Source organism: Acipenser ruthenus, chromosome 19 (assembly GCF_902713425.1).
Source record: "Acipenser ruthenus chromosome 19, fAciRut3.2 maternal haplotype, whole genome shotgun sequence".
Lineage (NCBI taxonomy): Eukaryota > Metazoa > Chordata > Actinopteri > Acipenseriformes > Acipenseridae > Acipenser > Acipenser ruthenus.
In genome coordinates this window covers 24,462,694-24,486,019 of record NC_081207.1, presented here as the reverse complement: position 1 = coordinate 24,486,019, position 23,326 = coordinate 24,462,694, and the positions used below count along the sequence as shown (strand labels likewise).

Below are 23,326 nucleotides of genomic sequence, written 5' to 3'. Positions count from 1 at the left end.
ATTAGCAGTATTGAGCCCTATTCACAAAACTTAGAATGGTTGTTTTAAGGAATGTTTTTTTTAAAGCACATTTCGATATTTAAATCAGATTTGCCGTTTATGAAACCTTTTTTTTTTTTTTTTTTTTTGCTTTACAGAAGCTGGTAAGTTAACACACAGTTCCAAAGCTCTATTCACCATGAGGGAATGTTTATAAACTCTCTTCAAAAAACTCAACTGAAAAAAAAATCTGTGAACAGGGTACATTTTAACTTGGCCCCATGTTAAATGCGCCTTGACCAGAAGCCCCATCACAATATGACGAATCAGCGTGCCTGCAGTTACATCAACCTGCTATAAATATCTTCCCAGCATGAAGAGGAGCTTCCAGCTCAGACCACGGGACTGAATGAACATGGACACAATTCTGATATCAGCACTATACATGTTTTATTGAGTCTGCTTAAAAATAAATATTTGGGTAGCTTTAGATATTTTTTTAAGCATTTTCTTCCTTCCTGTTAACAGAACATGCTTCTTGCTAGTCTCTTCTCATGTTCTGTTTGTTGTTTAGTTGTCCAGTCTTTATTTTCACCTTGACTGTGCAACAGTTTGAGGACCACACCTGAAGCTCAGACTGGATAATGCTCCCCAAAACCTGAAAAACAGAATGAGCTGCAGAAAAATAACACAGAAAGAAGAAGAAAGGAGAGTGTCGTGTACTTTGGTGATTGATCGCTTTGCTGTGTTCCCCAAGGATTCCCTGTTAATAAGACAAGGGTACTGGTGCAATTAGGGAGGACAAATAACAAGCCAAGTCTGCACAGAGACTAATTATTGCAGGAAAAGGAGAGGATCCTGTCCTTGCTCCAGGATATCAAAACCAACACCCTTCCCTTCTTTAGGAAGCCTCCAAGCTATCTGTCACTGCCGGAGGAGAAAGACAAAAGCGTACAATTGGAGACAATTTATCAATCTCAAGGTGTTCCATGGCTATTGGTCTAAAAACATCCTCCCAGTGCAGCCAAATTAACAGCACCTCTTTATCAGAGGGCCAGGTGGATTGGGGAAATGCCATTTATCTTTTAAATTGCTCCCATAACAGAGGAAAATAACAAAAGATGTGATTGATGTCTTAATTGGTGTTTTATATAAAGAATGTGCTGTAAAAAAGCAAACTTTTCAAGGAGACACAGGGGTTATTCCCACTAGTCTTGTAGAGTTTCAATATGACAACAAATTGCTGTTTGAAGAGCAAGAAGCCCAAAAGTCACATTCTTGTCCACAATGCTTACAGAATCTTTAAATCTCAAATTGTCAGGTTTTACACACGTTATACAAGCAGGTTTGATTTTGCCCCGTTTGGAAACAATACAGGGTGAACCATGCTTATATTAACCGTTTGAAAATTACCATTGGAATATCATGATACTACCCTGAAAAAATCCTAGTAAAACCACAGTATTACTCACAATGGATTTGGAATAAATATTGCGCAGCGGTCCTGATACAGTAGCATTCTGTCTGTTACTGATAAAGAATCAGCTTTTTATTATTGCAGATACCCGTGTTACTGAAGATCCATCGCATTGCTGATGAATTACCATTGAAGATCATGTGAAAAGTGATTCCAAGTTAACACAAAACAAGAACTTGCAGCAGTCTGCAGACTAAAATAAGAAACTGTCTAGACTGAGGGTTCATATTGGGTGTCACTGTTCATGTCTAGGTAGCCATTCTGTCACTATTTTTGTCAAGATGGATGGGTGATTTTTCTCCTAAATTAAAAAGTATTTTCAGCAGATGAGTCCATTTCTCACAGCAGAGTACATAAGCCTGTATCTTAAAGAATGGATGACACATTGTGGAGTTGATTAATATACCTGGGAATGGGACAATGAGAATATTAGGGATCTCATTGTGAGGTAATGATGTCAGCTCAACAGTTCCAAGGAATGGCTTTGATAGGCAGCTGGAAGGACTTGTGAGTCTATTATAGATGTGTGTGTTTTTCAAATAATTTTGTTTGGTTCTGCAAATTTAAGCTTGTAGTAGTAATACCCACTTATATTCAAAATTATATAAGCTTAAAACAATATCCAAATCTGTGAACAGTATCAAAAATATTTTATTTTTGATATAAATATATTCTACAGCTACAAATATTATATTTTAACACAAAGCAAAGCAATCTAAGTTGTTCAGTAGCAACTAAAACATATTTGGGGTCAGACTAATATATGATGCTTTGCAGGTAAAATACCAGGAACACACCATTGGGATGCCATTCTAATAACACTGCATTACCCTGAAGAAACACTCGCACACCATTACATAGCCAGAGCCATTTTCAGAGCACAGATATACTTGTGTGTTACCTCACATGGAAGAATGGATTACCACTGTTCATACTGATGATTGGTATCTCAAAATATGAACATGTTACTGTGCTGATACTATTTTACCAATGGAAGCTTCTTAGAAATGCAGCAGCTCCTTTGTGCTACCTTTTGAACAGAACCATTACATTGATGGCATTGGGGATAACAAAAATACCATTTACCAGTCTTCCACAGTGCAGTCACTACTCGCTCCAAAACGCAGGTAGCCTCATTAGATAGTCATGATCATGCCTCTATCAAAATCCAACTGCCTACTCTAGGTCGTATCAGCAGAACATTTCCTGATGATATGCCTACTTTATTACAGAACAAATAAGATCTTTGAGGCAAGTAAGGAAAATATATTCTTGATTAGTAACATTATATATTCTGTTTTAACATTGTAAGGGAATTAAACAAAGTAGATAAAATAGAAAATCAGAGGTCATGGACAGGATAATTAATGACTTAGGAAAGAGAATAATCCAGCCTTTTTATCTTGTGGTTTATGTTCTCTGTTAAGTGTCTCCAAGCCACATATTATCCTGAATATACCCTTGGTTTAGAAAACACATTGGTATGCCATTAAAATGCTATGCAGAAATCCTAGCAGAACCAGTAGTAAACAGCAGCATTACCTGCAATGGCAACACAATGATTTTGTAACACAAAAATTAAGAAGATAAATGCAGCTTTCTGAAGGACAGTACGTACCTGATATCACAGACCATTTAATCTGACAGGGGATGAATGTTCAACTCTTTACCTGGGTAATAAAAGTCTCAACATTACATAATGCAATTAGTGCAACAAATGGATCTACAATTACAATTTAATAAAACTCATTTCTAAATAGCCTGCAAGTTACAGTTTTGCTCCTCTGGGAGTAATGCTTTTTTATTTGACTAATTTGTAAGTAAACAAGACTGTAGAGTCATCTTTATGGGTAAGTTCTGTGCCACTGACTCGGGTATAATTACAAAGCAAAGAACTTAGTAGTTCACTGACAAAGAAAGAACGATGATGCATAGACACAAGGTTAAGCTAGGGGCCTGACCATTTTTGTTTTATTTCATCCATAACTATAAAACAACGGTTGAATATAAATTAACACTTAAAAAAATTATATAGTACAACACAGGAAGGTGGATATGTTATATTTAATAAATAATATGGTATAATAATAGATGATTTGGAGTGCTTAAGAGATTAAAAACTCAAGGGTTATATTAACATAGTGTGCAGAAATGTCAGCAAATCAAACATTTTGATTAGCCGAGCAGGATACTAGGAGTTACAATCCAATTGTATTGCATTGTGAAATATTCTGTAGTAGGTTATATATCCCTTTGCATGTCTTTCTTTCAGGTAGTCTTGTACTTCCTGGGCTCTTGTACACTTCTGTTTAGCTCCTTCTGTCTTGTCATTAAGCAACCAGCTGCTTCCACTAATGCACTGATATAATTGTATCCTACTGGTACTTTTTAAATGTCTCAGCACTGGAAGAAATACACATTCCTCGGAATGGAATTGTTCCATGGGTGGATTTCTGGAGCTGAGAGTATTTGTAATTTTTAGTTCTGCAAAAGAAAATCAATTAAAAAAAAGGATGTAGTGACTTAAAAAAAAGAAAGAAAAACATTTAGTCACCCTTAATTTCCTTGCTACCTTTCACATTGGACTATTCATGCTCTGTCACATTATAAAGACTTAATTTACTTGTCGATACCAGTGAAGCACTGAGGCTTTGAAATATGCAACAGTGCATTCGATTTCCTTCACAACCCAACCTTTCACCTTGAGAGACGCAGGCTACCCAAGTGACTGCAAATCAGTCCAACGTGACTGTCGGAAGCCGCTGATGAAGTCACCCACAGAACCTTGAATGCACACGTAGACATGCATATGTTCTTGTGAGTTAGTGACACATTCAGACAAAGGCTTTGAAATGCAATGAATTACTGCCTGGATTGGAGGCTGTGATGTATTTAAGTAGCTGACCAGGAGATGAACTAGTACTGTCCAGGGAGACTCCAAGCGGATGCAGCAGAGTGGAATCACATGGTTGCAGTCTTCTGAAAGAGGAAGTCAATGCTTAGCTTCTACGTTTTGACTGGCCCAATACAATTATTTTAACTAATGCCAAACTGTCAGTAAAAATACATTTTACAATTCTGTACAATATCTGGCCAGAAGAAGCGAGGCTCCTTGATAAGATCTTATTAATAAATAGTGAAAGATAAGTGAATTGTAATCATAACATTCACATTTTAAAACAAGTTGTTATAAAGCCATTCAGCCATTTGGTGAAGCCCAATATTCCTACTTCCTGAATTACAACCATTACACAGGAAGTGAAGGGTAGAGTACTTCCATGATATGTATAGCATTGGGTCAGAATAACCCTTATAAAAGTTTACCTTGGCCATTTTCTTATGCTTTTCCCATGGTTTGCCAATTTTTTAAACATTTTTTATGCTTTACCATACTTTCTGGGCAACATGAAAATAATAGGGGGCATGTGAGTTTGTTTAGGATAAAAATTGAAAGATCTTATAATAGCTATATAGGTTATTCAAATGAGACTCAATAATCACTAGTTATGCCATGTGAACTATCTGAATATTTTTCGTTAAAAGAATTCTTAGTTTCTCTCAGTCATTGTATTTTATTATTTGTTGTATTTATAGCATTCAACTTAAACATGTTTTTAGGTTAAGCTTGTTTGGAACTTTCCACATTTAAGCTAGCTTTAATTCAGATAATTTTTAATGTTGATGTTTTCTCTTGTGTATTGCTCAATCAGTAAGGAAAACTCTTTTGTGTGTGTTTCTATGGCTTTAACAACCAGAACCGTATTAATAAGTTGTGAACGCATGTGTGTGAGTGGATGCTGTTTGAAGCTGTATGTACCAGTCAGATTAGCACTTGTTCTGCCCACTGCCTGTGTTCTTTATTTCAGCCCTGACCCTGAGCCTCTGATGCAAATCATGCTATTGTTGAAAATTCCCAGAAATTATTTCAACATTAATTAGTTTGGCTCCTAAAGTACCCTGCATTATCCTGACATTTGTTTTTACTCATCAGTGTTGAGCACCCTTGAGCTTCTGTGGTGATTGGAGAATGTCAAAGCTGCCACTGTCGGCAGCTTGTGCAATAACGGGTAATTCAAATCTGTGTCACGCTTAGTTTTCTAAATAAACACTGCTCGTGTTTTTTTTTTTATGTCCAGATTCCAATCATGCCTTTTACTTTGAGAAAGGATTACAGCAATGCTTTAAAAACTAATTTTCTATCCTGTATAATGATGTGGTATCCATGGTAAAATCATAGCTAAGTGTAGTAAAGGACAGACAAAAACAACAATACTATCCTAAGAAATCAGTGAATTAGGGTACATTTTTAAAAGGAATAGGATGGTGTTAGTCTGCTTGAGTAGATAATCTACATCAAGTTGGGTTGTCTCTACCTAGTCAATATCATAAACCCACCATAAGTATACACCACTATGCACCCAGCACTGAATGGCAGTGTGTTTTCAAGTCAGGACTGAGGAGTGCTAACAGAACTGAGGAAACATGGTCCCTGTCCTTTCATGAACGCTAAATTCTGAGAATCTAAAAAAAAATAAACCCGTTTTTGTCGCACATTCCTTATTTATTACAGATAAACGTTGCATTCATTGTTTTGCTCAGGAAATACTGTATAAAGATGAAGGCGGCAAAAAGTTAATTCACAAACTTGTGAGATCTTTCAGTTTTCTCCAAACAGATTTATCATACTTGTTCTAATAGCTGACAAAGTAAAATGTATTTCCTGCCACAGCTATCCAAGTGCATTGAAGCAGCTAGAGCCTTGCACAGCATGAACCTCAGAGTCATAAGCAATCATCTCCAAAAACACTGATAAGGACCAACTCCAACTGGAAGCTGCAAAGTGCTGCTGCCACCCAGTGGTGAAATAAAAGGTACAAATAAAAAGGTACAAGTAAACAGCCTATGTACAGAAGTAAAACGAAAATACTCATGTAGGCAATATTGCAACAAACTTGGTTATTTATACTGCACCAATACAATAAAAAAAAATAAAAAATGACCCCCATGATGAACTTAAAAGTAAGAGCTGGCTCAACCTCTGATCATGAAAATGTTGAAGTTTTTGTGTGCAATTAGAAAGAAAATATCTCCATTGCTTGTCTGTATTATTCTGTGTAAAAGTGCCTGTAGTAACTTCGGTTCACCTCAAGTCCTTATATATATATATATATATGGACATGTATATAGGGTGTAACAAGGCTATTGTGGAAATAGGAATAAGACTATGCAGAACATTCTTTTTCCCTATATTTATTTTGCCATACTACATTGTCACACTGTGTTAAACAGGATTTCCAATTTTCCTGCACTATCTGAACCCCATTCATTTTAGACATGCATCACATTTATGTTTCACTTCAGATTATTTACCAGGAGTCTGCTTCGCTGAACACATTACTTACTCCAATTTTACAGCGGCAAATGTAATGTTTGCTGTACGAGAGCCCTTGTGACATCCAATTCAATACCCCCCAACCTGATAGTTATGTGTATATCACCCTGCAATACATTTGCCGATAGCAAGGAAGGCAAGGTAAAAGGTTTGTTCAGTAGACTAACATTTCAGGTAGTGCCTTCATCAATGCATACAAGGAATACAAAATTGGTTTAAACACCTAGTAGAAATGTATGCAATTGTATTGCCTTCTAGTACTTTCTTTAGTTAAGTACATAGCTAAACCCTTTACAATGCATTAGGACTGATGAAGCCAGTAACCAAACCTTTACACTGCTTGACTTAGTTTCTTATAACATACCTAATAATTAAATTAAGTCTTTAATGCATGACTCAATAAAATCTTTGTTTGACCAATGGGAGTAGCGTTATCTGCTTGAAAACATCCGTATCGGATGAAATTAGACATCCCTACCCTCCCAGAGTGGTACAGAAAGCAAGTCAAGTCACACAGGGCTTTCATGTCGCAGATTTTTATTGAAAGTTCCATAGAAACTAAAGAGTTTATTTCTTCTTCTCCACGTCCTGGTCGGCAGCTTCCTTTGCTCTCTTGGCACGGATGCCAAAGAGACGGGCGTTGGAGCGGGCCATACGCAGGCTGGCGAAGGCCTTGAAGTTTTTCTCTTCCTCCGAGATCACCCGGGCCTTCTCCTTCTTGTATATCTGCACACGGAATAAAACACATCGCTTTGATAACTTATGAGAAAAAGAAACACTCTTCACTTATTTCAATGCAGTGCTTTCAAGGTTAAATCTTTAAAAGATCTAGATCTCCAACTGACAAAGTGGCACTTTAGGGTTAGCTACATTAAAAAACAGGCAGTTTTTGTAAAGCAAAACAGACATGAGGTCTACAGTCATCAGAATAAAAGGGTTCAGGGGAATCATCAATGCAATTACAGAGATTCCGGAGAATTATCATCATCTGACTGGGACAAGAATCCTTACAAGAGAATGAGAATTGAAGAATGTGTAGCTTTTGCATGTATAAAGTCTATGGTACAAGAAAATACCCATTGCTGGAACCTATCAACGTAAAAAATTTAGTAAGACAACAAATTCAGGGTACTGATGAAGCAGAAAGCACAAAAAGTTAACTTGAAAGACTCAAATTTTACTTGATCGTGGTACTCTGCAGTGTTGCACATTTTACACGGATAGGTTTCTACCTGCGGATCCTTCTGGCTGGCTAAACCAAGTAATTTGATAATTTATGGAGAAAGAAAAAAACACTGTTCACTTATTTCAATGCAGTGCCTTCAGGTTTATCTTTAAATTGCATAGATCTGCAAGTGTCAAAATACATGTCTTAATTCTGCAGGCATTACTTTTAACAGATGACAGTATTTCCTGTTGAGTTAGTATTTAAATAGGAGACAAAAAACACCTGTATTGTACCTTAAACAAAATGTTTAAGGCAGTCAGCAGGGATGAGGTATATTTACATAAAAAACGAGTCTTACTCCAAGCAAACGGAAATGGCCTACTTAAAGATCTGAAACACAGCAGTGAAGATTACTTACATTCTTAATTGGCATGACTGGCCCAACAAGTTGTGTGGCCATCTTGACCTCTTCAGCCTGTGTAAATAAACAGAACAGTTAGAATTGGAGTGAAGGCTACAAAAATACTCTTAAAATAAAATGTCACTATTTTACAGGTTACTTTAAAAGCAGGAAAAATCACCCCCCCCCCCCTCCCCCAAGAGCTGTCATGACCTCACCCAACATTATTATGTTTATTTGGTCAGACCTAGCGCCACATTCCTCTCACCCTTACTGTCACTATTAGCAAGAACCCTTAATCTGTCCAGACATCATCTCCTCCCCTCCTCTCTGACAGATACTCACAGAGCTGTCTCCCTTCTTGGGCGCGGATGCCTTCCTAGGGAAGAGGATGAGTTTGGAGCGGTACTCCTTCAGCCGCTGCACGTTGGCCTGCAGGGACTCTGTGGATCTGTTGCGGCGGCGAGCATCCACTGCGATACCGATGGTGCGGGCCACCTTCTTATGGATACCAGCAGCCTGGAGAAACACATAGCACTTCATGTCAAACATACGCGCATTGGAGACTTACATAGCAACTTCATGTATAGGCTGAGCAAAACTATCTACATCTGAGAAGCGCCAACCAAAACAAACTTTGGCTAATTAATGGTATTGGTAGCAGGAAAGGGGCCCTGCATTCACCAAGGGTGTCTGACCATGAAAGCATGAAAACTTCAGTTTCCACTGATCACACCATTTAAGTAATTAAGTTTAAATAAACTTGAATGCCAAGCCATAAAACGGTTTAGTTTCTCTTTCCAAACTTATGAAATAAACTATCACCACACAGTCATTAGCTGGAAAAGGTTCAACGGATGTCAACGATGTAGAGATTCTGGATAAAGTGCCATGACCGATGGGTGGTGCCTAAAACCTTCTGACTGGTAGTGCAGTTTGTGAAACAAGTACAAAGGATACCTTACTAGAAATATTTATTAACTGTTAACCACACCAAAAATCCTTCAGTAGTCTGACTATTGGCAAAGTGTGTATTAACCCTTTGCGGTGCATTTATTAATCGTCTGTCAGGCACACCAGGTCCAATTTTTTTCACACGCGCTGTTTAAAAGTAATTTTATTCAAAGTAAAACAGGTTTAAAAGGCACTGCATATCAACAGGACACTCAGTACTGCATCTCCAGCCCAGCCCCGCCTTCCCCTTATTTGTTGTATTTTTCACGTACCTCTTCATAGTCGTGCATACTGATGAATCATCTCCTGATCACTCTTTTTATCACCAAACTCCACAATAATGCGATCCAAGTAATTATTTTATTACTATAACATCTCAAGAAGCTTGGCAAATGTCTGATATTCTTTGAGTGCTGGATGCGGAAGCAACTATCTTGTTTATGTCCGTGTTATGTCTGTGGTGCAGGGACTATGTGTACTGCTCAGATTCGCCCCTTTTTTCTCGGCTTCCCTCGGCTCCTATCTGTCTCATTCGGCCATTGAAAGGTTTTCTCTGCTTTTTCTGGAGAAAAAAAGACTAGAGACCTGTGCTTGACATCTTTTTGATGACCGGAAAGGGAAAATTGTAATCTGGTCCGACATAGGACAGCAAAGGGTTAATAGACAGATAAAAGGCCTGAAACTTAACATACCTTCAGCTCCTCAAGGGTGAAACCACGTCCGGAACGCACTCTGGTGTGGTACCTCACCGTGGGACACCGCACTGATGGTCTGAGAGGGCCTGCAATGGGACGGGGGGCAATTCGGCGGGCTTTAGCCTGGCGTGCCTTTCGTCTGTAAAGAAAATATGATTGAGAAATAATGCATTTAAGAAACTAAAACTTTAAGCATGCCAGAAGTTCTGGGCATAGCCATCCCGTCAACTTTGTATTAATGTAACCTTAAAAGTAGTTCAGTAACACATGACACTTTAGACTAGTTTTAGATACATTAAAAACGGTTGTTCACCTTGTTAGTTTGTAAAGCAAACAGACATGAGGTCTACAGTCATCAGAATAAAAGGGTTCAGGGTAATCATCAATGCAATTACAGAGATTCCGGAGAATTTTCATCATCTGACTGGGACATGAATCCTTAGGAGAATGAGATCATTGAAAAATATGTAGCTTTTGCATGTATGAAGTCTATGGTACATCAAAGTACCCATTTCTGGAACCAATCAACGTATAAAAATCTGGTAAACCAACAAATTCAGGGTACTGATGAAGCAGAGAGCACAAAGTTAACTTAAGGAATCAAACTGAACTTGATTGTGGTAGTCAGCAGCTAAGTGTTGTAATTTATACAAGGACAGGTTTCTACCTGCGGATCTTCCTGGCTGGCTGGTTAAACCAGGTGCGGACTCTTCTCTGCCAGTCTTTATGGAAATGTGGGTTCAAGAGCATGCCATTCCGACTGGGGGCCATGGTTACTTATTTCCCTGATAGAAAAAGAAATTAGTTTTATATTAAATCACATTATACATTTTGTTTTACCTTAACACATATATTCATACTTTACTTAAACCAGAGCTTTTGGTGTCACACACTCCTTCATAACTCTGTAAAGCACATTTCTGGTCAGTCATCAGAATAAAAAGGGTTCAGGGGAATCATCAATGCAATTACAGAGATTCCGGAGAATTTTCATCACCTGACTGGGACACAAATGCTCTTAGGAGGAGAAAAAGTATTATGTATTACCCTTTCTGAGTGAACCCTAATATATACCCTCAACGTCGATATTTCCATTAAAACATGCACTACAAAAATAACATTTAAAAAAATCCTGGTCAAGGGTTACCGGTACTTAATTGGCATTGCTTACAGTTTCGCAGACAACTACTTTAGGTAGAGACGGTACTTGCATATAAACATTTTTTTTAAAAAGGCATAATACTTACATTAATAGTAAGACACACACAGCTACGTCTGTGTATAATATTGTCACTGGGTTTAAAACAGTACCGTATGGTGGCAACAGTACAGCAATAAATGGTGGCCAGCCTTATGTCTCATGTAACCCTACCGTCAGTGAAGACTAAGAAAAACATGCCTACAGTTCAAGACAACAACATAGCTCAACTATAAACATTCACAATGTACACGAAAAATGGCTTTATAGGGAACACGTTAATAATGCCACATGTACTGCAGTCTCACAGAGACACATGTAATATTACACTTGCATAAACACCGATGTGGTACAATCCCACTCCAGACGCTTTAATTAAGCACTTAAAGTCATAACTGCCACAATAGTCACATATTTCAAATGTTAACATGTTACAGTATTTGGTCCACCAGTTTAAAGCGGTACACTTGCAACAAAATGAAGGATTCATTTAGATTTCATTCTCAGTTTAACAATCCCATTCTCACGTACCGTCTAAGGAGAAAATGGCCGAAACGAAAAAGGAAGTTGAAACACGGCGAATGTTGGGATATCTGCACCTCCAGCCAATGGGAAGCCTTTGACGTTGTGACGAAACGGAAGCGATCTGGTGATGGAACAATATGGCATCAGTGCAGGTTAAAAACTAAAGCTTGTGCCCTTATCAAAGGTGTCTGATATTTTGGGGGCGTTTCATTGTTGTGTGTTGAATTGTTTTCCAACGTACCGCCGCATATAGACTTTTTCTGTTATTTATTTTACCAGTCTAAAATTGGAATAGCATCTCATTTAAAAGGACGACATAATTTTTAAAACTATAAAATATCAGCAGTCACTTCTTTAAATACAGTATGACATTTGTTTTATATATATGCCCCTCACACATATATTTAAAATGGTCATGCAAACTCACATGTAGGCCATTCTGTAATACATAAAAGCTGCCTCTTCCTGTAGATTTGCCTTTTTCTTTATCAAGGGCTGATAACGAGTGGCAGGTGATTTTTTTATTAACAACATTTTTACATTCTAAACTGTTCTTAAGTTCCTTGTGGAAATGAAGTCTTACACAAAAATATCAAAAGCAAAACAATGTGGTTGATCTTTTTTTTCAATACTTTATTTTCACAATAATAAAACACACATTAATGTTGTTACGCTACTGAAAGGCAAGACTATATTTCAGGAGAATCCAGGATCCAACAGCATACTCAGCAGTGTGGAGTGTGGAGTAGTGGCTATGGCTCTGGACTTGACCGGAGGGTCGTGGGTTCAATCCCTGGTAGGGGACACTGCTGCTGTACCCTTGAGCAAGGTACTTTACCTAGATTGCTCCAGTAAAAAAAACCCAACTGTATAAATGTGTAACTGTATGTAAAAATAATGTGATATCTTGTAACAATTGTAAGTCGCCCTGGATAAGGGCGTCTGCTAAGAAATAAATAATAATAATAATACTCATCAGTCACTAGAAATACTTAATGAAGAATAAAAGTCATTGATAAACTGCAACTTTTCAAGTTAAACAACAACATAGCACTCTGACTCGCCATTTCACACTGAGCATGTGTGAGTCTCCAGCTGGCAAGATCAGATGTCAACACTAGGCTTATAAAACAGGCTGCCCTGGTGGCTTGTGTAACAATCGCTCAGTCAGTTTGTATAATACAACCTGACCAGACCGAGCAAAGAGATCCAGACACAGTCATGCACTGATAAATACAAGAAATCACAGGGATTTACATGGATAAAAACAAATGAAATTCAGTTGTTCTATGTTAGAGACATGTGAATGTAATTAGCTCAGTTCAGTGAGGGGAGACTGAAAGAGAAGGAAATGGCTGGTATGTGAGAAAGAGCAAAAAGATTGGCTGAGGGAGAAAAAGAGAGAGCACGTCTTACATAATTAAGGATAGAGTGAAGCTGGATTTAAACTATTGTTATTGTGGCGATGGGCGGGGTTTGTCGCTATTGGCTCCACCAGGCAGTAAACTCAACAGCTCTAGGACAGTGTCTTGTTTTTAAACTCACATCCCTACCCTAATGCAAGTTCCGTACCTTTTACCTGCCTGACTACAGGTACAAGAATGCACCTTTTGAGGTACCTTAGGGTCATGCAGTATTCACTTTGACTAATAATTAATGACTTAGCTTGACTATCAGTGTGTTAAAAATGCTACGTACAAACTCAATGTGAGATCTGCTTTTATGTTATGCTTTTTTTTTTGGAAAGAATCCTGAAAAGAAGACAGATGCAACAATGACCTTCTCTCTCTCTGTTGTCCCACAGATGTGGACCTGGGTCAGAATTACCCAGCACAGATCATGACCGACCTGCGGGCCCAGTCTCTGCAGGACGTTGCTCTAGTGTGGCAGCAGTTTGCTCTGGAGTATGTTGACAGGCAGTCAGGCTGTGATCTGGTGCCAGTCCCTGAGCGGCTGGTGGGGCAGGCTCTGGGAGAGGGCAAACTGGTGCTGATGACAGGCAGGGGGCCGCTTCCTCCTGCCTGTCATCACCTGTAAAGAGTTCCAGTACCAGAATCTGGACCCGGGCTCCAAGATCAACCCCTTCAACTCAGTGCTGAAGGGCTACGTCAGCCTCAAGCGGGACGAGACTGTGGCATTCATGAACGAGACTTCATGGCCAGCGTGCTGAGTGACAGCACCCACAGGCTGGAGAGACAGGAGAGGGACCAGCACGCCCTGGAGGGGCTGCCTCACCCCAGAGAAGCAAGGGGAAGAGGAGGACCTCCAGACAGGACCCGTTCAGCCGGACTCACCTCACTTCAACAGTTGACACAGGAGAATACCTACTTTTGTTTTTCCACTTTTTGTAAGCGGTGTACAGAGCATTCAGATTTGACATAGCTCTGCAAAAAGAGACTCCAGTCAGCCACCAGGTGTAATAAGTTCAATGCAAAATACCCCAGTCAAAGAAAACAGCAGTTAAAACCTTTGGCCAATAGCATTACATTTAAATTAAAGGGGAGGAGATTTATCATCTATATTCCTTTTTATGAATTCAAAACTCATTAAACTTAAGGAACTGGCAATCAATGGCTATAGTCTGGGTAGGACTGGTGCTCACCTTCAACACAAGTAGTAGTTAATGAACCTCAATAATCTTCTAAAGGACCACCTCATCTCTAATATTGAGTCCTGATACTGTGACAAATTACCAAAAAAAAAAAAAAAAAAACTGTTTGTAACTGTATGGAATATTCTGATAAATAAAAAATGAAGGGATAAATCAATTCCTCTGCTTTTGGAAAGTATTTATATACACCAGTAGAGGGCAGTGTCACCTAAACTATGATAGACAAGGCAAGCCACATTGTGATTGGGACAAAAAAAAATGTACTTGTTATAAACTTGTACTTGCTAGAACCAAAGTCATTGTATTTTATCTTGCTCTTAATTGTATTAATACTTGTACTGTGATTCTTGAAATGTATTTTTGTTTACGACTGTAAGTCGCCCTGGATAAGGGCGTCTGCTAAGAAATAAATAATAATAATAACAAAAGATTATCAAAAAGTATGTAAGATAGCAAGCAAGTTCTTATTTGAAGGGTATAAGAGGGAATCCAAAAACACTTGTGGTACACGCACATTAAAGCTATAGTAAGGTTTATAGCCTGAATTGGCTGGTGTCACACAAAACATTGGGACACATCCTGGGAAAGGTAAAAGAGCAGTCAAGCCACATGTGTCATCACTTTCCCAGCTCTGGGATCTGAACACCAGCCCTATTGATGGGGGAAATACCCCAGTCACAGCCCTGGAATTAAAGGGTAAAGGAAAAACAAGCCAGACTCTACAGAATCCAAGGTTGTCTATTTAGAAAACATTGTGTTTTATTTGCAGTTTTCCATTGACTCTAAAACTGGTTTGCAGCTGCAGTTGTTCAGGGTGGGGGGAGGTGTTGTGTGGAAGAGTTAGAATTGTCATTAATGAATCTGGATTACTGCCTCTTGAACTGTCCTCTCAGTCCTCAATGGATTTTATATATTTTTCATAAGCATCTTCCTCCAGCAGCTCCTCCAACTCACTGGGGTTATCAAGCGTCATCTTTATAAGCCAACCTAGAAGCAAGACAAGGAAGTATTTTATATCACTAAATAAAATTACGTAGGGGAGAAGGGAGGTACGTTTATTAAAAGAACTGTCCTAAAGTTTAATTTCTTACACATTGATCCTATTATATGTTCCATATGATCCTCAAAATGTGGGTTCTGCTTAGATCATTAATGCTTCAGAATAAAAACGCCTCAAGGCTGATTGTGGGGATGAATATAACGGTCGCACAGGATTCTGTGAAATTCACGTTCTCCAGGAACACGAGAATTGAAAAGATAAAAATAAAAGCAACATCTGCCATGACTTTCTGATTTACAATGTAAACAATGTAAATCTAAACTTCCAAATATAAACTGTATACTGTGTGTAATTATATATAATTACACACACACACACACACACACACACACAGTTGTAGTCAAAAGTTTACATACCCCAATGGAAATTTATAATTTCTAGGAATTTCTCAAAAAAATAAATTTTAGGAAAAATCTTTTGTAGCAAAACTCCAAAAAATGCTAATTCAAAAGTGTTCATACCCTTTGATGCTATGATAGTATTGTCTACAAGGTGCTAGAAATTTCAATATGATAATGCAGAACCTAATTCTAGAAAAAGCTGGATTGTAGGTGAACATTCTTAGAGAGTATAAAAGGGTTAGGCATAGGATTGTTGTCATTACCAATAAGTCGATATGGGAAAAGTAAAGCTATCTGAAGACCTTAGGCAGAAAATGATTTATTGTCATAAAGCTGGAGAAGGATACAAGAAGATTTCCAAGCATTTGAGTATCCCAAATTCAACTATTGTTTATTACCAAGGTGCCTTCACTAGATATTAATTTCATTTTCCTTGTCAGGGTATGAATATTTTTTAATTAGCATTTTTGGAGTTTTGCAAAAAAATTGCTGAAATAAATAATTGTAGACATCTATTTCTTGTAACTTTTTTTCCTCATCCACTAAAGCAAAACTTTTGCTACAGAAGATTTTTCCTATAATTATTTGTTTATGTAAACTTTTGACTACAACTGTATATATACAGGTAGTGAACAAAAAAATGGAAACACCAATGTAAAGTCACTTAATAGGGCGTTGGGCCACTATGGTATCCCACTCTGTGGAGTTCTCGGTGGACCGTTTTTGAAACTGGCTGCTCACGCCCCAGGTTGAAATTTGCACTCAATTGATCTGCAGTTGCTTGCCTGTTTTGCCTTGTACTTCGAATTAATGCACGGATATCACTATCCTGGAGTATGCACTTCTGCCCACTCTTGCCCTTTGCTGATGATGTCTTTCCCTCGGAGTTCCATGCCGGCATCACCTTAGACACCGTTGCTGGTGAAACATCAGCAAGTTGAGCTGTCTTGGTCACTGAAGCTCCTGCCAAACGTGCCCCAACAATCACCCTTCTTTCAAAGTCACTGAGGTCTCCTCTTGTAGTCATGCTAGCCATAATTATAGGCAACCAGGTCTGTCCAGCATTTTTATACATGAACCTAAGCATGCTGGGATGTTATTTGCTTAATTAACGCATGAGCCACACCTGTGTGGAAGCCCTTGCTTTCAATATACTTGGTGTCCCTCATTTACCCAGGTGTTTCCATTTTTTTGGTTCACTACCTGTATATACACAGTATACAGTTTATATTTGTAAGTTTATTTTTACATTGTAAGCAAGTCATGGCAGATGTTTTTATTTTTATCTTTTAAATTCGTGTTCCTGGAGAACATGAATTTCTGGGAAGGAGTAAAAGAAGTGGTCTTAAAAGAAAGATATCTCCTGGGGCTCCCAAGTGGCGCATCCGGTAAAGGCACTCCGCGTGGAGAACAGGATGCGCCCTATAGCCTGGAGGTCGCCGGTTCGAGTCCAGGCTATTCCACTGCCGACCGTGGACGAGAGCTCCCAAGGGGCAGCGCACACTTGGCCAAGCGTCGCCCGGGTCGGGAGGGCTTAAGTCGGCCAGCGACCCCTGTGGACTGGCCAGGTGTCTGCGGGCTTGCCTGTAAGCTGCCCATCACTGTAGCTCTGAGGTGGCTGCATGGTGGGCCTGCAGAGTGAAAAGAAGCAGTCGGCTGACAGCACACGCTCGGAGGACAGCGTGTGTTCGTCGTCGCCGCTCCCAAGTCAGCGCGGGGGTGGTAGCAGTGAGCTGAGACTAAAATAAATTGGCTGTTTCAAATTGGGAGAAAAACTGGGTAAAAAATCAACTGGCGACTACTAAAAGAAACAAAAAAAAAAAAAAACAAGGATAGATAGATATCTCCAAACTGAAACAGGCTGACCACATAATGGTCTTTGAGGAGCATAGTAATTTGTACTCCACTTTTTGTTTCATTATAGAATTTTTGACAGTTACTACATTTTAATTTGGCCATGTGTCGAATTACTGCTAAACACAGTCAGGTATTGTGAAATTCTCTACAGTGGTACAGTGCTGAACTCACCGTCTTTGTAGCAGGATTTGTTGACGAGTCCAGGGTTGTCTGCCAGCGCTGTGTTTACTTCAGTCACCTCTCCAGTCAGTGGGGAGTATAGTTCACTGGCAGCTTTCACACTTTCCAAAGCGCCAAACTCGTCTGAAACACAGAGGTCACAGGAAGTTAACATTTACAGTTGGCCCTGTCTTCTGTGATACAAGACTGAGAAGACTACGAAGTGGCTAGAATGCACATTTAAAAAAATATATAACAAAATAACAATGTCCAGGACTGCTTGCCCTTGAGAACCAGTGATCTACACTTTTCTATGCCCTTAAATTATACTGTATTTATTTATTTATGGCCAACATGATATAATTTAGACTCATTTTAACTGAACTCACCAGAACTGTAAGAAATGATATATCATCTGAAGAGTTGTAACATTTGTTATAGAGCACATTGATATACAGTTTGTAGGACTGGTTCACAGACCCACGGTTAGCACTATTCCATTAGGTAGTCCCAGATTACTGCTCATCGTGACTTGTGAAACCAGCTGGCAATGTTCCGCTAGCTACCATCTATTTTGTTGTGTAAGATTATTTAATCTCATTGCCACTTGAGAGATATTGCAGAGCAACACAGCATTCTTGTTCCAAACACTGGGAAGTTTGGGGTTAAATGCATCTATCAAAAGTTTGATATTTATTAAGGAGAGACAAAACTCACCCATTTTCTTTAGTTTTGTGCCAACTTCTGGAAGACCACAGTATACTACATCCCCTAATGCTTCCTGCGTCAAAAAAAAATGGAATAGTTAGCCTTTATTAAAAGACTACTTGTATAAAAATGCTGGATGCATATGTAGATATAAAATCATATACAGATATAAAATCACCTGTAGCTTTGAGGTAGCCTCCCACAGTACAGACTAAAAACACTAATCGGATTCATTATTTGAATGCATACTTTGTAAATACATAAATGCACACTGTCTTCTGTATGTGGGACTTTAACTTTGAGCAATTTCAATAAGTGCTGTAATACACCTAAACAAGATAATCCAGTTCAGATACAGCTACAGATATAACAAAAAACCAGCTTGTCAGCATGTGAGCCTGTCCCTCAATTCCACACCTTATTAAGAAAGTATTGTGGGGAGGTCATTTATATCCTAAGAGCAATATAGATGATTTGATAAACAACTGTTTAATCAAAACAATAAAAATCATGCCATAAAACACAAACAGTTTGAACAGTTTGCGTTTCTCAGGATTGGCCAAAGGGCTATCTTGATTACCTGGAAAAAAAGAAATAAGGGAGGGTAATAAATATCAGATGTGAGCAAAGGCCACGAAGGAAGAGAGCACAGAGTTGAACTGTGATCGAGCAAGCCTTACTGGAAAGGACTGCATACCTGTGCAAAATTGCTGATGCCAACTATACCGGTCCCTCCCTCCACTCGCACCCATTCGTGCTTGTCTGTGAATTTAAGAACTGCAGAAAAAAAATAAAGCATTAGTAAATCGCACATATTGGGGTCTATTAATTATCTATCATCAGTATTAAGATGCACTAAAACAGAGCCCCAATCCTGCAGGTTTATAGGTGTCTTTACATCATCAGTGGCTAAAGATCTGGAACACATGTTAATCTTGACTGCTGTTACAATAGACTAATTAATAGGTGAGGTGCAGCAAGTTGAGAAATAGTACCTCCCAAGCAACAGACATGTAGACACACGTACAACGCTGCACTCTTATATACAGCGCTGGATTTGGGTACTAAAAGTGTAGAACATGAATGTTCAGGATAGAGGCTACAATGTGTTCCACATTCTTTCTAATCAAATCCAGGTGGGAGTTGTCCAATGCCAGAAAGAGTTTACAGCAACAGTAGATTGTACAGTAGTGGAATTTCCACGTGAGAGGAGTTGCAAGCATCTACCCCCTGAAGAATGTGAGGATAGGGAGGTGTGATCTGCGTGGGAATACTGCCAACTTTAGATAGGCTGAGAGGAGAGGGAGGATACATGTATTTATATAACAAACTATACCGGTATGAATACATTACATTATAGTAGATAGGGATACTAGAACGACTGCTGGGATTTGCTCATAGGAATCTGTGTTCTTTTTTGCAGTTCATATTTTATTGGAACCTGTGTTCCAGATTTACAGATGGAGTGGGCTTTCTTTAAAGGTACAATCCCTCTACTTATCATACTGGGGAGCAGACAGAAGGAGAAGCATCCCTCCATACACTTTTAGCAAATGCAAGAAAGTCTGTATTTTTATTTATAATTCTCTTAATTAAAAGATAATTATGTAGAAATAACCCAGTTACCACGATATGGCTTTATGGAATACCCCCATCCCCAAATCCCAACATGGTCTCGATTATCTCTTATGTTATCATACCCCGAGGGGCAATTAAAATGCATCAACAATTTCCAATGCTAGCATTAGACCATGCAGAAAAATACAGGTTTGAACCAGATCTTGAACTGTGCTTTCTGAAGGCTAGAGACAGTCTGGAAGAGAGTGTGCATGTGTGTCAGGTTGTGGGCTGCTTATTCAGCATTAACATTAAATGATACACCAAATTAGTTCTTCCAACACATTCTTTACCAGCAGTGCTAGAGGAAACGAAATGTAGGTTAAAATAGACAACACTGTCCCACAGACAGCTATTTTTTCATTCTGGAATCTTAATCATTATCTTGCTTGAAAGGGCACACTTTTTGATAGAGTAGACAAAAACTTCTGGTCTGTCTGGATATCACTCATATTATTAGTATGAGGTTGGAAACTCATTTATTTCTTGGCAAACATTTGTAAGCAAATTGCCACTGCTTCATGGTTTGATCCTATTGGACACAAATTCTGCAGACCTCTGCTCATGGAGGGACAGTATGGCTCATAGTTACCGTGTCCATTTTTGTATTCTTAAATGTATTTTTTTTACAATTGTGTTGGTGCAGGGCACAATGGACAGCCAGGACGACACTGACTACATGCAACCAGTCTGCAAGGAGAGATACACACATGACCAGCCATGTCATTGTTACTGACTCCAGTCCCCGTTGTTGTCTTGAGATATGTTTCTTCTGTTTGTATGTGTATGAGGATTACTGTTTTAAATCAACTGATTGTGCAGCCAGTTGTCTCTGCAAGATTTTTGATGATGAGATGTTCTTTGAACAAAGAGAGTTTATCCTGGCATGACTTTTAAAAATAATATTAAAAAATTAGAAAATTAATAAATACAATTAAAATTCTTTCAGTGAATTTGGGGGTGGAGATCTTCAGATTGCTCCCAGTGAAACTTCAGGAATCTCTACAGCCATCAGATCTGCTGTCCTGCTCTTCATGTCTGGAATTTACTTGAAGGTCATGCATTTTCATCTTTTTATATTACATTGTATATATCCCATAATACTGTACATGACAGGGACTCTTGCAGAAAAACGGTAGAGACAGTCCATTTATTCAAAGCGGTGTTATAAAATATTGCCGGCATTTACATTTTTTGGTCTAACCCCCTAAACATAAAAATAGAAATCTAAGCCTCTACAAAAGGAACAAATCTAATTAAACTTAATGTACTCCCATGCGTACCAATTAACTTTCTCATGTGCATTCATAGGAAAATGACTCAATGTAAAACATGTATTTGCTGGTCTGTGTGAAACCAGTTTAAACCTTTACACTACACACCACAAGTACTGTAGTTAAAATAGCAATATCACCACAAGCACCGTAGTTAAAATAACAATAGCCAATTTGAAACAGTTTGTGGATAAAAAGTTGAGGAAAGTATAGTGCCAAAAAGCAGATTAGTAATGTAATCTTTGTCGCGACTGTGAAAAATGAAAACTCACAATTCTGGTTAATATGAAGTGAGATATGTCGTACAATAAAATGCTACATAAAAACGAACCTCTGCATTGAAACACGTTGTATCAAGTATAAAACACTTTTCAGATGTGGAGCGCAGGTGTGCTACTGCGCCCTGGGGAACTGGGGACGTTTTTCTTGTTTGCCTTTTAAAAGATCTAACTCTAAAAATACCATTGACTTCAAAATTAACAGCAATGAAAAAAAAGAAAAAAAAACCATTTTGCTACCCTGTTTTGTAGCAAGAAGTCTGTGCACTTGCATTAAGGTCATAGTGTTATTTTTATTTTTTTTTGCAACGGTACAGTCACTCAGGAGAAATTGCACCGTCAGTATGGAAACATGCTGGACATTCGTACCTGAGGATAGTCTGGAGGCGGTGGCGATGGTCCGTGGAAAACAAGGCTTCCATGCCAGCCTGTAAGCAGGTATCTGCACAGCTCGGGGCATCATATACAGTGTTTTAGTAAAGTTTGCATACACGCACCGAAGCGCAGTTCTCATCGCCATCTTCGCAGAGTCTCTGTCTGTGACGTTATGTGGTGTGGAGCCGCTCACCAACCTCGAGTGCGCGCCCCCTACTAGCAGAAGAGCCGGTTTGGGTACGCGCACCGCGGACGAAAGCAATAACGTAAGACAGGGTGCTCAAATATGGTCCAACATCCGCAAAAATGGGGTGCTGTCCAACAACCTAGACGTGCCGTGCAGATATTGGACCAAACGAACATGTCATGTGTTATTGTGCTGCAAAATGGCATCCCGCACACAACACTACTGCCAAACTAAATTTGTTGTCAAGTGAATCTGTCTGTGTGGTTCTCAAAGTTGCAAAACATGCTTTCAGATAGCGTTGTTTCCTTGGTAGTTTTTTTTGGAGTAAAATTGTCCCAAACCTTTGAAAAGCTTCTTCTCCTAATGTCTGAAGTGCTTTTTAGCTAGTAACATGCTTTGTCCCAGAAGACACTGCTGATGTGAAATCTGGAAGTGAGGCATGGAAAAATAACTTCCTTTAACCTAATGTAGTAGCAGATTTGAAATGAAAGTAGTACATGTTTACTATAACATGTTTATTTCAAAACCGCACATTTGAGACCTATGTAGCTAATGGGAGATTTTGGTAACTGCCATCATATTAAGCTGCCCTCTCATACAGGTTTCCCAAAGCTTTTTCCCCCTTTAAATAAAAAATATTGAACTCTTGTTTCCTTTACCTGTCCAACCAAGTTTGACAAACACATGTTCAACAAAAAAGTTGATATCTTTGTTTTACTGCATCATTATCAGGAAGCTCTATTGTGTGACTCTGTGACTGTATTGGGTAAATGACTTTTTTATTGGTTGCATTTTAGAGCACATTTGAGCAAGGCTGGGGTATGAATTCAATATCTGGGAATGTTCAGATCAGGATTTAGGTGTTCTTGCTGAACTGTGAGTGGAGGTCCTGACAGTAACATGTATCATGATCCTTCACTTTTCATGCAAGTTTGATGCTGCAGCCGCTTGTTTCTCATCTTACAGGGTTATGATAGGAAAACTAAATGTCTTCTCCTGTGAAAATTAAATTAAGTCGCAGAAACAGATTAGCTGTCACACTACTTTATAGCCAATTCTCTTTATGCCCTT

The 23,326-nt window shown here is 38.8% G+C and overlaps 2 protein-coding genes and 3 non-coding genes across 5 annotated transcripts; all 5 read right to left on the bottom strand.

The window, feature by feature from the left end:
• Positions 1–7,368: 7,368 nt before the first annotated feature.
• LOC117424232 (large ribosomal subunit protein eL13) lies at positions 7,369–11,939 on the bottom strand. Its single transcript, XM_034040408.2, has 6 exons — positions 11,795–11,939; positions 10,733–10,850; positions 10,063–10,204; positions 8,762–8,935; positions 8,435–8,491; positions 7,369–7,574 (listed from the first exon to the last, which is right to left on the bottom strand). Exons 2-6 carry the CDS (start codon positions 10,834–10,836, stop codon positions 7,416–7,418), a joined length of 636 nt encoding a protein of 211 aa, XP_033896299.1. The 5' UTR covers positions 10,837–10,850; positions 11,795–11,939; the 3' UTR covers positions 7,369–7,415.
• Positions 7,753–7,835, bottom strand: LOC117424861 (small nucleolar RNA MBII-202). The gene has a single exon (XR_004547943.1). It is a non-coding gene; the product is annotated as a small nucleolar RNA MBII-202 (small nucleolar RNA).
• On the bottom strand, positions 10,402–10,484 carry LOC117424851 (small nucleolar RNA MBII-202). The gene has a single exon (XR_004547933.1). It is a non-coding gene; the product is annotated as a small nucleolar RNA MBII-202 (small nucleolar RNA).
• On the bottom strand, positions 10,978–11,061 carry LOC117424860 (small nucleolar RNA MBII-202). Its single transcript, XR_004547942.1, has one exon. It is a non-coding gene; the product is annotated as a small nucleolar RNA MBII-202 (small nucleolar RNA).
• A 3,194-nt stretch (positions 11,940–15,133) lies between the features above and the next one.
• LOC117424729 (glycine cleavage system H protein, mitochondrial-like) lies at positions 15,134–22,344 on the bottom strand. The gene is made up of 5 exons (XM_034041399.3): positions 22,063–22,344; positions 19,222–19,301; positions 18,534–18,597; positions 17,829–17,960; positions 15,134–15,386 (listed from the first exon to the last, which is right to left on the bottom strand). The coding sequence occupies exons 1-5, from the start codon at positions 22,211–22,213 to the stop codon at positions 15,289–15,291; spliced, it is 525 nt and encodes a 174-aa protein (XP_033897290.2). The 5' UTR covers positions 22,214–22,344; the 3' UTR covers positions 15,134–15,288.
• Positions 22,345–23,326: the final 982 nt, after the last annotated feature.

Coding starts and splice junctions, on each gene's coding strand:
- LOC117424232 (XM_034040408.2), bottom strand. CDS start 10,836: ATGGCCCCCAGTCGGAATGGCATGCTCTTGAACCCACATTTCCATAAA. Junction 10,205..10,732: donor CCAGCCAGGAAGATCCGCAG/GTAGAAACCTGT, acceptor TTTTCTTTACAG/ACGAAAGGCACGCCAGGCTA. Junction 7,575..8,434: donor CAGTCATGCCAATTAAGAAT/GTAAGTAATCTT, acceptor TTCCGTGTGCAG/ATATACAAGAAGGAGAAGGC.
- LOC117424729 (XM_034041399.3), bottom strand. CDS start 22,213: ATGGCGATGAGAACTGCGCTTCGGTGCGTGTATGCAAACTTTACTAAA. Junction 19,302..22,062: donor CGCCTCCAGACTATCCTCAG/GTACGAATGTCC, acceptor TTTTTTCTGCAG/TTCTTAAATTCACAGACAAG. Junction 17,961..18,533: donor CACAAAACTAAAGAAAATGG/GTGAGTTTTGTC, acceptor TCTGTGTTTCAG/ACGAGTTTGGCGCTTTGGAA.